We start from the raw sequence: 12,547 nt of genomic DNA on the forward strand, positions 1-12,547 counted from the left end.
TCCACGTATTTATTTTTTGTTTTTCTCTCCCAGTCCCAGATGGTCCTGTTGAAAATCTGGTCTATGAAAACATTTCCTCATCTTCTGTGAATGTAAGCTGGCTTCCACCATCCCAGCCAAATGGTTTAGTCTTCTTTCATGTTTCTCTAAGTTTATTACAGTTGGGAACCAGTAAGATATTGTCTTTTCTTACTTACAATACAAGCATCATTTTTGACAATCTGGAGAAATACACTGATTACATTCTGAAAATCACACCAACTACTGATAAAGGATCTTCTGAACTGCATACTCTAAGTCTGCATATAAGAACTGATGAAGATGGTAAGTTTAAGAATAGTTTTTATTTTTCTTCTTGGAATAAGATTTTTTTTTATTATAATAATTTTATTATTATTATTGGAAAATAAATAGTTTTTGAAAAGAAAAACAAACTTTATTTTTCTCATTTTATTTAAAACTTCATTGTTTGCAAAATGGCAACCAACTGCTACACATTTCATCTTGAGTCCATGAAATTGTATTTTACTCAGAACAAAACTTTAACCAAAACTAAACTATCTAATCTAGCTGAAACACGTTTTTCATTATAACTCGTATTTTTTCTGAGGTTATCCTTTTTTATTCTCTTTCTTATTTCTTTTTGTAGTCCCAGAATCAGCACCTATAATCAAAACATTTTCAAATCTCTCAACTACCTCAGTTATGCTTTCATGGGATCCTCCTGTTAAGCCAAGCGGTATTATAATAAGCTATGATTTAAATTTGTTTGGGTCAGAAAAAAATGTTTCATTCTCTACCACCAATAATTTTATCATCTTGGAAGACCTTGTACCATCCACATTATACAGTATTTACACAGCTGCAAGAACAATAAAAGGATCTGGCCCATCTTCTGTTCTTCATTTCTACACGGATGAGTCAGGTAAGCAAATGTGATTGTAACCAACATTGAAATTTTTGCTGTATATTATTGCATCTGACTCAAATCTGACATCCCACATTGAAAGAGCTGAGATGAAAGATTTATTTTCCAGTGTCTTGTGTGAAGAGCTCTCAGAAGAAAGAAACACTGCAAGAGAAATCTTTTCTTAGTTCTCATCCCATCACAGTGTGCCAGAGGAGGTCATGTTCTGCATAGAATTACAAAAGTAATTTCATGGAGGAACATCTTTTGCTTCCAGAATGTATTAGAGTTGATCAAGTGTCAAGGAACTTGAAGAAAGCAACTTCATCTCTCTTTGTGCAAAACTGAAAAATTATAAAACATGGAAATATTTCTGACATTGTTTCAGGTCTCCTTTACAAGAACCTCCTCTCACTTTTGTGGCAAATGATGCTATCTTGTAGGTATATGTATAGATATAGGAAGACAAATACATTTCATTCCAAGAATAAATTCCAAGACTTTTGTTAAATGTCTCAGTTCTTACAATGGGCCCATTTAAATGATAAATAGTTTTTTTTAGATATCTGAGAGGATCCCTTGCTGACTAAACATATTCCTGGTTAATGGAATCTCCCTCAGCAATTCCAGAGACTTAGCATACAAGAGAAGTGTTTGTGCTGTTAAGCTTATGAGTTGCAGAAGTCACTCCCTGTCTGCCTACTGTGCAGTCTTTTGCAGTCCCCATGGGAAATGAGGTGCTGTCACGACCCCAGTTTCTTCCATGGTTCTTGTTTCAGGCCAAAAAGAAATAAAATAAATACATAGGAATGAAGAGCCAATCTATTGAGTTCAAATACAAATGGTAACAAACATTCATATGTTCTGCTGCTTCTCTGAAGTGCTTGGTTTTGCCTGTAATATTTGTAATTTGGATCTAAAGAGCATTTTTCTTTTGCAGTGCCATTAGCTCCACCCCAGAATTTGACTGTTACCAACTACACTGCAGATTCTGTGTGGCTAAAATGGGATCCAAGTCCTCAGCCAAATGGTGTTATTACAAGATATAATCTAAAGATTTATCACAACGACACTGAAAAAATATTTTATCAGGTACGTTTGTAGTATTTGTGTTCAATTTCTTTGCCAGATAAAGTCTTCTTCCAATCTTCTACAAACAAAATTTATGACAAATACTTTAAAGGTCTCTTCTGCTCCTACAGTTAGGAAACTTCTATACCCTCCCACCATGCATATAGCTCAGATTTTAAAATTTAATAGAAAAATGTAGTTACATCTTAATTTGCTTTCAGCATCTAATATTTCACTAATTGCAAGCTTTATTAATCTTTAGTTCGTATTTCCTTTTAAGTATAATGTTAGAAAATGACAGAAGTGACTTGTTTTGTGGCCATTTTGTATCTGTGGACTTCCAACATTCAAAAAGAAGAAAAGAAATTCCTCATCATCTTGAAAAAAAAAATGGTTAAAACTTGTTTAGAGGTTTTCATTTATTTATTTTTACAGAATAGCAGGATAAAACTTAACTGCAATAGATACTGTAAAATTAAGTGTAGAAATTGATCAAGGCATTTATGTCTGGTTCCTTGAATGGTTAGCAAGCGGAGACCAACATTGCATCTCAGGCTTAGAAACTGTGTAGTGTTCATGAGAGACACATGAAAAAAAAAAAAAAAGCTAGAGTGAGAAGACATTGCTGCAATCAGCTATAAGTTTGAGACAATGTAAGGTCTGCTGTGAGACTGTGAAGAGAATCTCCCTCAGCAATTCTAGAGACTTAGCATACAAGAGAAGTGTTCATGCTGTTAAGCTTATGAGTTGCAGAGATCATTCCTTGTCTGCCTACTGTGCAGTCTTTTGTAGTCCCCATGGGAAATGAAGTGCTGCCATGACCCCAGTTTATTTCCATGGTCCTTGGAGGAGCTGAGATACCTTGCAGATACAACAGATGCCTTTGGAATCATATTCTCTGAGAGCCATGAAGTTCCCCAAAGGTTATTCTCCACTGTCTCTCTGAGGCAGACTCCAACCCAAATAAATTACAGAAACTGCATCAGTATTTGAATGAAAATGCCATGCCCCACATTTCTTTGTGTCCAAGAGACCAGATCTAGGTTGTAGCAATGAGAAAGACAACAAGCAATTTATTTAGAAATACTGTAGTTAGGCACCATAATTCTCTGATAACATGAATCCTATAAAATTTTCACCAGGTTTTAGAATCACAGAATATCCTTAGTTGGAAGAGACCCATAAGGATCATGGAGTTCAACTCCTGACTCCACACAGGACCACTCAAAAATCAGACCATATGTCTGAGAGCATTGTCCTGATGCTTCTTGAACTCTGGCAAGCTTGGTGGCATGACCCCGGGGGAGGCTGTTCCAGTGCCTGACCACCCTCTGGATAGGAATGTTTTCTTGATATGTTACCTGTCTCTCCACCTGACACAGCCCCATGCCAGTCCCTCAGGTCCTGTTGCTATCACCAGAGAGCACCTGCCCCTCTGCTTCCCTTATGAGGAGCTGTAGACTATGATGAGGTCTCCCTTCTATCTCCTTCAGGTTGAACACATTGAGGGACTTCAGCTGCTCTTCATACATCTCCCCTTCACCATCTCTGTAACACTTTTTTTTTTCTTGCTGAAGTTCAGATCTTTCCCTGGTGCTTTTGGAGTCCTTTCAAAATATGCACAAAATATAGCATAAGTGTGTATGATGTCCCCCATAAGTTCCTCATAGAGAAGTTGTCAATGTAAGAGCTGGATAAGCACACAGTGAGTTGGAATGAAAACTGGCTGAATGGCCAAGCCCAGAAGACAGTAATCAGTAGTACGAAATCTCAGAGACCAGTAGCTGGCAAAGTATTCCAGGGGTCAGTACTGGGTCCAGTCCTGTTTAACATCTTCATTGATTATCTGAATGAGGGGGTAGAGTGCAGCACCAGTAAATTTGCAGATTACTTGAAATGGGGGGACTGGCTGACTCATGACAGAGCTGTGCTGCTATCCATAGAGCCTTTGACAGCCTGGAGAAGTGGGCTGACAGGAATCTCGTGGGGTTCAGCAAAGAAGAAATGCAGAATCCTGCACCTGGGAAAGAACAATCCCAAGCACCAGGACTTGCTGGGAGTCAGCCTGATGGAAAGCAGCTTTGCAGAAAAGGACCTGGTGGTCCTTTTTCTGCAGAAAAGGGGTCCTGGTGGGCACAGAGTTGAACATGAGTCAGCAGCACACCCTTACTGCTTAGCAGGCTGATGGTGTTCTTGGGAAAAGTGTCACAGCATGCCAAGAGAGGTGATCCTTCTGCTCTACTCAGCACTGGTGAGGCCATAGCTGGAGCACTGTCACCAGTTCTGGGCCTCCCAGTACAACAGGGGCATGAATATTTTGGGAAGAGTATAATGGAGGGCCACAAAGATGATAAAGGGACTGGAGCACTTCTATGAGGAGAAGCTGAGACAGCCAGGACTATTCAGTCTAGAGAATAGGAGTATCAGTGAGGACATTACTAACGTGTATAAACACCTGGAGAGAGGATACAAAGAGAACAGAACCAGACCTTTTTCATTGGTGTCCAATGAGAGGATAAGAGAAAATGGGTACAAACAGGTTCTGTCTAAATCTCAGAAAGCACTTCTGTGCCATGCGGGTGACATAGCACTGGCACAGGCTGCCCAGAGAGGCTGTGGGGTCTCCTCCTTGGAGGAGTTAAAAAGTTAAAAAACTTTTAAAAGTTGCCTGGGCATGGGCCTGGACACCCTGCTCTGGGTTTCCCTGCTTAAGCAGGGGTTGGAATAGATTGCCTTCAAAGATCTCTTCCAACTCTAGCCATTCTGTGACTCTAAAGAACTGCTACCAGCAACTGTACTGTGTTTTTTAGCTCTTCATCAAACTCTGTTGAGGTAAATTAAGGGAAATGTGAAGCTATGACTCATGACTTCTTTCACTGAAGATGTGTACTATGGAAATAGGCGGTTGATAAAGAGTTTGATAGAGAGAAGGTGGTGTAGAGGTGGCGAGAGTTCTCAGTATTGGGGGGGAAAAAAAGGCATATGTGGAGTTAATCTATTCTAAAAATGCTATGGTAATTATGATGCCATCCTTTGGCATATCTTTCTTACAAGCCACAGTGAAAGAGGGAGAGAAAGGAAAGGAAGAATTTGACCCTGCATTCCTTTCAGTTGAGCTCAGGAACTACTTTGTCTGACTGAAAGCTACTGAGAGAAGAGGCAAGACTATAGCTCTAAATTTTCTCTTCATTTCAGTGGGTTCAAGATGAGGCCCACAATATTCACAAAGATTAAGTATGTACTAATAATTTTTCCTTTTTTTAAGAATATTTCAGGTTCAAACAATGAGGCAAAGCTCGATGGATTAAAACCATTCAGCACTTATTTTATCAGTGTCTCTGCATTTACCAAACTTGGGAACGGGAATCAGTTCAGTAATGCTGTCCAGTTTACAACAATGGAATCAGGTTAGACATGGCTTTTTGTAAGCTACCATTTTGTTTATGTAGATTTTCAGCAGTCTTCCCCTTCTTTCTAGAGAAAGTGTAACATGACAATATCTCATTATCTTCTGCTTCTGTAACACCAATTCACATTTCTATTGTACCGGATAGACTGGGTTTGAAGTTTGATGTCGGAAGTGTAGAATTAGAAATGATCTCATTGAAATGAGAAGCTTATATGGCTACTATAAATCTTTGAATAGCATCACAGGTAAAGGGAGGAAAATCAGATATCAGACTTTGCAGATCAAAACAATAATTCAGATCCTTGTGAAAATAACTGAATTTTTAACAGCATCAAAACTAACTGGACAACAGATTGGCAAATGAACTGGAACATCTTTTAAGAAAATGTAATTTTTTAGAAACATATTTGATCATTTATTTTAGGAAAGAAAACCAGTTTTAAATTAAATATCATAGTTTGTTAGGTCTTATTCTTCCTGACATCTAGGAAGGTCAATGCAATGTAACTGATTTAGTTCATTAATTATGTATAGTTTTGACACGTGCCTTCTACACATCTCGAAGTTGTAGGTTGTTTCAAAGCAAAAAATTATATAATGTGGAAAAGAATACTTAACATCTGCTGAAGAGAGACATGGAGCTCTGTGAATGTGTGAAGCTGACTTTTGGGCAAAATTACAACTCTTTGTTGCAATTCCCAGGCTGTTCTGCTCAACGAGGGATGTCTAGGATACTAGCATGGATAGAAGTCTGTGTCTGAAATCCCAGGTTCCCTTACATAGAGAACAAACGGAGCAGAGGAAGTAGCAAAACATTCCATATCTTGACTGCAATTTTTCATGGTTAAACTTCCAGTGAAATATTCTTTCCAGAGCTGATATGATAGCAGTTCTGGAAAAAAATATGTGCTTTACTGTATCCAGTGTTTAGAACACAAAGAGAAATCTGGACCATCAATGAACTGGATCAGGTTGGAAGTTGGATCTCTGCAGCTGGGAAGTGTCCTGCCAAAAAGCCAAAATCCCCCTTCAGTTGAGTCATTCAACAGTTCATTTTCTCAGTACTTTCTCCAGAAATGCTGGAGGTGCATTGCCCACAGGAGTGTGATCTAGTCATTTTTCTGTTTTTTCTTTTAATTTTTTATGATCAAGTAGATGTGAGACTGTTTTCTTTCTCTCCATCCCAGGTTCTGGGCAATTCTTTGTTCAGTTCTTTATTGAATTCATGTAATGGTACATTCTCTGGTCTTTCTTCAGATATTGCTTTTTCTTTTTTTTTTTTTTCTTTTTTTTTTTTTTTTTAAGTGTTCTTTAACCTCTGAAAAGCAAATTAATCATTTTAAAGAAATTCATCTACCTTTATGCAGTGATGATAGTGCCCCCCTCTATTTCTGGTTCTACAGTAACAGTTCCCGGACATGTTCCAGCAAAAGAAGTATGCTTATTATGCACTCACTATCTCTTAGCTTGTAAAGCCAGAAATTTAGCCTTTTCCAAGATAGTTTAATTCCTTGTTCTTTTTAATGAATTGTTCACATCTAAATGCTTTATTTTCAGCAGGAGTACAGTATGTGCTACCTTTTCTTCAATTTTTATGAACGCTTTCTCTTGCTGGGACCAGCAAGAATGTGAGGCAATAGCATTATCAGGACAGCTCTGAAATCTGTCTAGTGACTTCTGTGCAAATCATTGCTCAGCTGAAAGGAGACATATGATACAGCACCCTAAAAAAAAAAAATACAACAAACCAAAGCTGAGATAAATAAGAATTTTCTGCTGTTGAAGCTGTTGTGGAGTATATGAGTTTAACACTTCAGTGTATGTTCTACTACAATTCAATTATTAAAATAGGGAAATATGAGAAGTGAAGTTAAAACTGGAGCATGCAACTAGGAAAAAGTCAGATAGGTAGCCTCTTCTATGTCAGGTCACTAGGAGAGAGATCCTTTTTGTTCTCTCAACCTGTTTTGCTTATGGTCTATTTATACGTCACTGGAATATTTCACCTTCTCTCAGAATATTATGTCCCTGCTTCTCCAACTATATTTCTCTGTGATTATGGTTTTAATTCTGTGAGAATGTTAATCTTTGGGACGTGTGTATCTTTTAAGTACCAGATGTTGTCCAGAATGCTCACTGTACTGCGACAAGCTGGGAATCGATCTTCGTGCAGTGGGAGCCTCCTGCTTCATCCAATGGTGTGATTACCCATTACGTTGTAACAGTTGAAGGAAGTTCTACAATTTTTGCATCTAATATTACACTGCATACTTTCCAAAATCTGCTTTCAAATATTTCTTACCAGTTTAAAATAAAAGCTGCAACATCTGCTGGTGACGGTGAAGAACAGATATGCAATGCCAGTACACTTCCAGAAGAAGGTAACTAATTACTAAAGTTAATTATTTTCTTTAATTTAAATGATGACTATGAAACAAGCAGGCCTGAAATACTACAGGCAGCTGAATCTCTGCCCTTTTAATATTTGGTTCTGCTAGTGGATAAGAAAAACACAGGGCATCTTTCTAGGGTTTTAGAATAGGTCCCTTCCTTTCTAGCTTTTTGGTGATTTATAAGTTTCACCTCGGTATTGCATCCTCTTGTTTGCTCAGGGCCTTTTGTCCATCAACAGGATTCAAAATCTGCTTTTGAGAAATGTATTATTTTAACATTAGAGATAAGCATGATTAAATCTTACGGCATTGGCTGGAAAAAATGCAGTGATCTTAACTGCTGTGTTGAACGTGGATGCAGGCAAGCATTTATCTGAAGTACATATTCTTTTAAATCAGAGCTGATGAAAAGCCAGTCCTAACTCAGAGCTCCAGTAAGAATGAAATTGAGAATGGGTGTCCAGATTGGCAAGCTGATGCCTGATTAAAACTGGGCTTGTCCAAACCCAGAAACTTTTGAAGACAGATTTATGAGAGGCGTGTTACCCTCTGGTACAGAGGAGAACACGAAGCTTTCTGGGCCGCCTGCTTCCTTGAAGGTGGAGAAATGTTGCTGATAACCTCAAAGAAGCCTGCCACCTGGAAAAGTTAGCTGCTGGGATTTTTGAGGAATTTGGGGTTGGCTGCTAGTTTTTGAGGAAATCTTGGAGACTCTGTGCATGTAGTACTAACCCTTGGCTTGAAGGACAGGCTACTAGCCTGTTGTCTGTTTTATAGATATGTACTAGTAGCAGAAAAAATAAGACTATTTTCTAACAACACATGGCTTACATATTTAATCGCTAAGAGTTTGCCTGAGTGAAGGATTATACTTCAATATACTTTTAAATGTTTTTATTATCATTATAATTTTTGCTACATACACTGTGTAGACTCTGTCTTGCAATCTTTTAGAGGTTGTTGCTTAGTCATATTTACAGCAAACTAGATATTATTAGGACATTTCCTTAACTGTGTGTTTGCATGAATTGTTTTCTGGTGACTGGCTACTAGGAATTGGAGATTCATGGTTGGGAATGGAAACAGTTTTATAGCTGTTGTCAGCTTCTTATTTATGGTGGTCTAAGATTAGTCACAGAATATGTAGCCAGCACTGAGTCACTGACAATGCATTTATTTCTGACATAAAGTGAAATCGAATTTGGCTCCGTGTCTTACTGCATAATGCTTGACCTTTGCATTTTTACAGAGTTCATTTGCCTCTTTTTTTCTTTTTCTTTTTCTTTTCATTTAGGTACACTTGTTCATATCTGGGTAAAATTAAACATGAATCATGAAAATTAAATTTATGAGGAGATTAGTAGATTTTTGTGTCTAATATTGCTCCATTGTCATGGTAAACCACTTCTGCCAGGCTGCAGTGCGTTACAAAAACTATCAACTTTGTAGTGGTAATGTTACTTTGTGTTTAAATACATTATGCAGTATATGAAATATAATATAGCAAGTACACATGCATAAATGATTTGGGATTTTATGACGAAATAGCTGTCCTTGGATTATTTTCAAGAAAATGCACACATTAAAATGAAATTTTATTAGGGTTGAATGAGTTTTTAGAAGGGAAAAAGAGCCATAAATTGGTAGGATAGTTCTCAGAAAGTCATACTAAAGCTACGCAGCTTCAGTTAGCTCAGAAGTCTGAGGACAGTGTAAGAGTCATTCAGTTAAGAATAAAAATAAGAGAATTAAAAAGCCATTTGGGGCATTTACTATTTTCTGAAAATCTATTTATTATAATATTATGACATGCAGTGTAATTTTTCTCTAGTCCTATGTGATATTATAAATGAACACAAAGCTTTGTAACAAGTTGAGGGCTGTTGTACTATCGTGATAGTAATTACTATTTGTTTTCTACTAAACAGAGATTCATTCATAACTTCAATTTAAAAGAAATATTACTAGGAATTTGTCAAAGAAACATTTTATAGATTAATCTTTTCTTAATTTTTCTGGCGTGTAATAACTGGCAGCTGTATACAGAAGTATGCTTTATGGATGAAAAAAAGTAGTGCCTAAAAGGATTATTAATATAAAAGTTTCTTAGGTCTTCTAGTGCGGAGCTGGCAAAATATCATCTTCTGTTATTTCTTGGACATAAAGCAAGTCTATTCTCTGAACAAGTAAACCTTTAAGGATTTGGGTTTTTTACACCCAAAATGAAGTTGCCCACTGGAAAATATGGTCAGTTTTGTCTAGGCCTGTGAAGTACACAGAGTGAGCTTAAAACTTCCTACATCTCCAAGAAAATGGTCTGTTTCCTCCAACATATGCCTTTTTGTAGCACATGGCATTTCATGACAGCCTTGTGAGTTGGATAATGTGAATTTCTTCACTGCCTTGTGAAGAGAACTACATATGCACTGGAAGAATCCTTTAAATGGAAGAATAAAACGACCACGAATCCTTCAATTTTTTTTTTCCAAGACTCAGTGCTTTTTTCCCACAGACTTCAGTTTTCTTAATGTAGTGTAGATCTTTTTTTAGATTTTCTAATTAGTTGGTATGTCCGAATATAAGTGGCTTTGATGTTGATGGTAAATCTTCACTAGACAAAAGCAATGATCAGATGGTGGCTACCCATTAAATTGCATTGATGTTATTTTTGGAAGCAGGTAGATAAAAATAGAGGAATCACATAGTGTAGGATGATTTATTTTTATTTTTATTATTATATTTTTTTTTAATAAGGACTAGGCTAACTCTGAACATAAAAGAAATCATGGTAAGATTTACATACAAAGCTGGCACTAAAAGCATTTACAGGTCAAATATATTGTTTACTGAAAAGCAGATAGGGTCCAGTTTGTCAGTAAGGTGAGCCTTCTTGATTGAGTTTAAGACTAAAGTATACTGATAGTTGTCACTACTTTTCTAAGCCTTGTTTAAGGTGTGCATTTCTCCTTGGATATGTAGGATTTGATTTTTCAGTCCTTATATCCTTCAGTTAGGTACCAAATTTTCTAATGTTAGAGACCTAAACCAAGGATGCTTTTTTAAGACATGTTCTCAACTGTGCAATTTCCTTTAGAGCATGTCTGATAGTATCAGTCCCAAGTCATGGGAAAAACAGTCTACAGTTTTTTTTCACTTTTATGTTAGTGAAATCATCTGGGACCTATTTATGATGTTCTTGTTCTTACCAAGCAAGACCTTATATCGCAATGAGTCCCACTGAGGTTAGCAGTCCATACTGGAGTGGTATTTAGTATCACCAGGGATATCAGCTTAACCCAGGAAACTCCTTTTGGTAACAAAATTTTCAAAAATTAATGGAGATAATCAATACAGAATGTTCATTTTCTCTGCCAATGCCTCAATTTTGTGAAGATCATTTTGTTCAGCGCCCACTGCTATGTGTTCTACTTTGTTCTTCACTTTCCTCCTCTTGATGCTCTTAATACCACCCCACAGACTTCTAGGCTGCCACTGTTCTTTTAATCCAAACTCCAGCTACAAGCAGCTGTTCTGTAGGCAGACTTTTTTTTATTAACTTCATTAGGAACTATGCCATATCAGATTACTGTCTTCTGTTCCCCAGCCCATGCAGCTGTAGTCGTTCCTTTCCACAGAAGTCTTTACAGAAAGCTGTAACTTCTCTCTTTTCTCAGTAGATCTTTCTATAATTGTGTCCTTTGCTGCCCTTAGTTATCTTTGGATTGCAAATAAGATTTTTCCTACAAAATATTCCTGTGGCTTTAAACAGTTCCACTAACACTTTTCGGCTTGATCTCAGTCTTTGTACAGTCAGGTGCCTTTTCTGCAAGCAATTTCCTCTCATTTGTTTTCTCAAATAAAATGTTAATCTCAGAGCAGTCTGCCAGCTTTGGAAGGACTGATTAGCATTGCAGCCAGACGAGCATAGGGAACTGGGGCCAAGATCTGTGAAAGTCACTTCTATTTAGGTGCTTAACTTCCTGTCAACTTCAGTAGGAGTTCAGGCACGTAAATAGGTTTTAGGAGCTTAAGATCCCATGTGGATCTGGCTTCAGGCACTTTTCCTTGGAGTTTGGCCATCATGGGAACAATGGTGGATGAACCTGAAAATACCTCATAAGTTCTCCAGTCCAGAAACTGACTTACCAGCATTTCATGGCTAGCCACTCTGCCAGCATTCTGGCTGGCTTTCAGAAGCTGAATTAAAAAAGACTAAATTGAAAACTATGGAGGACATTGCATTGCATCAAAGTTTTCAGTCTTTGGAAACCTTACTCCCAAAGCTAGATGAATTATAGTAAATGCAGTATAGTTGGATAGGGAAAGACTGCAGGGTATAGAATGATTAACTTAAGGGGTACTGCCCATGATCTGTGGAAAATTTAAATATGTGATTAGCACTAGAATTCCAATAAGCTAATCAGGGCTCAGTCCTAGACAGCGTCCTAGATCACCCCAAACACACCCTTTTCCTAGTTTTTTTTCTTCAAATAGATCCTTCTGGAATTCAGGAAGAATAATAAAGTGACTTTTAAGCTTGCATTAAAGCAGGAGTATATAAGTGCAGACAGATAAGTCTTTGTTACAGTTCCAGTTTAGTCTAAAGGAATAATACACAAAGATGCAAGTTTTGGCGTTAGTTGCTTTTAGCGTGAACAGTGATCACTTCATCATAGTTGAGTCATGTTTGGAAAATTTAAACAAGCTGCATGATTACTCTAGGAAGCATGGAATGGTTTGTTCAAATCAGTACCATCTGTGGAGAGA

At 37.4% G+C, this 12,547-nt stretch overlaps 1 protein-coding gene across 1 annotated transcript in view; it reads left to right on the plus strand.

Annotated features, from left to right (window-relative positions):
- The window catches only part of PTPRQ (protein tyrosine phosphatase receptor type Q), a 120,528-nt gene that overhangs the window by 61,877 nt on the left and 46,104 nt on the right, over positions 1–12,547 (plus strand). The window contains exons 38-42 of the mRNA XM_042890276.1: positions 34–324; positions 650–925; positions 1,848–1,999; positions 5,244–5,385; positions 7,499–7,768. Of these exons, the coding sequence (XP_042746210.1) occupies positions 34–324; positions 650–925; positions 1,848–1,999; positions 5,244–5,385; positions 7,499–7,768 (1,131 nt within the window). The remainder of the gene's footprint in view (positions 1–33; positions 325–649; positions 926–1,847; positions 2,000–5,243; positions 5,386–7,498; positions 7,769–12,547) is intronic.

This window comes from Lagopus leucura, unplaced genomic scaffold (genome assembly GCF_019238085.1).
Source record: "Lagopus leucura isolate 7727_CA_CO unplaced genomic scaffold, USGS_WTPT01 Super-Scaffold_100159, whole genome shotgun sequence".
NCBI lineage: Eukaryota > Metazoa > Chordata > Aves > Galliformes > Phasianidae > Lagopus > Lagopus leucura.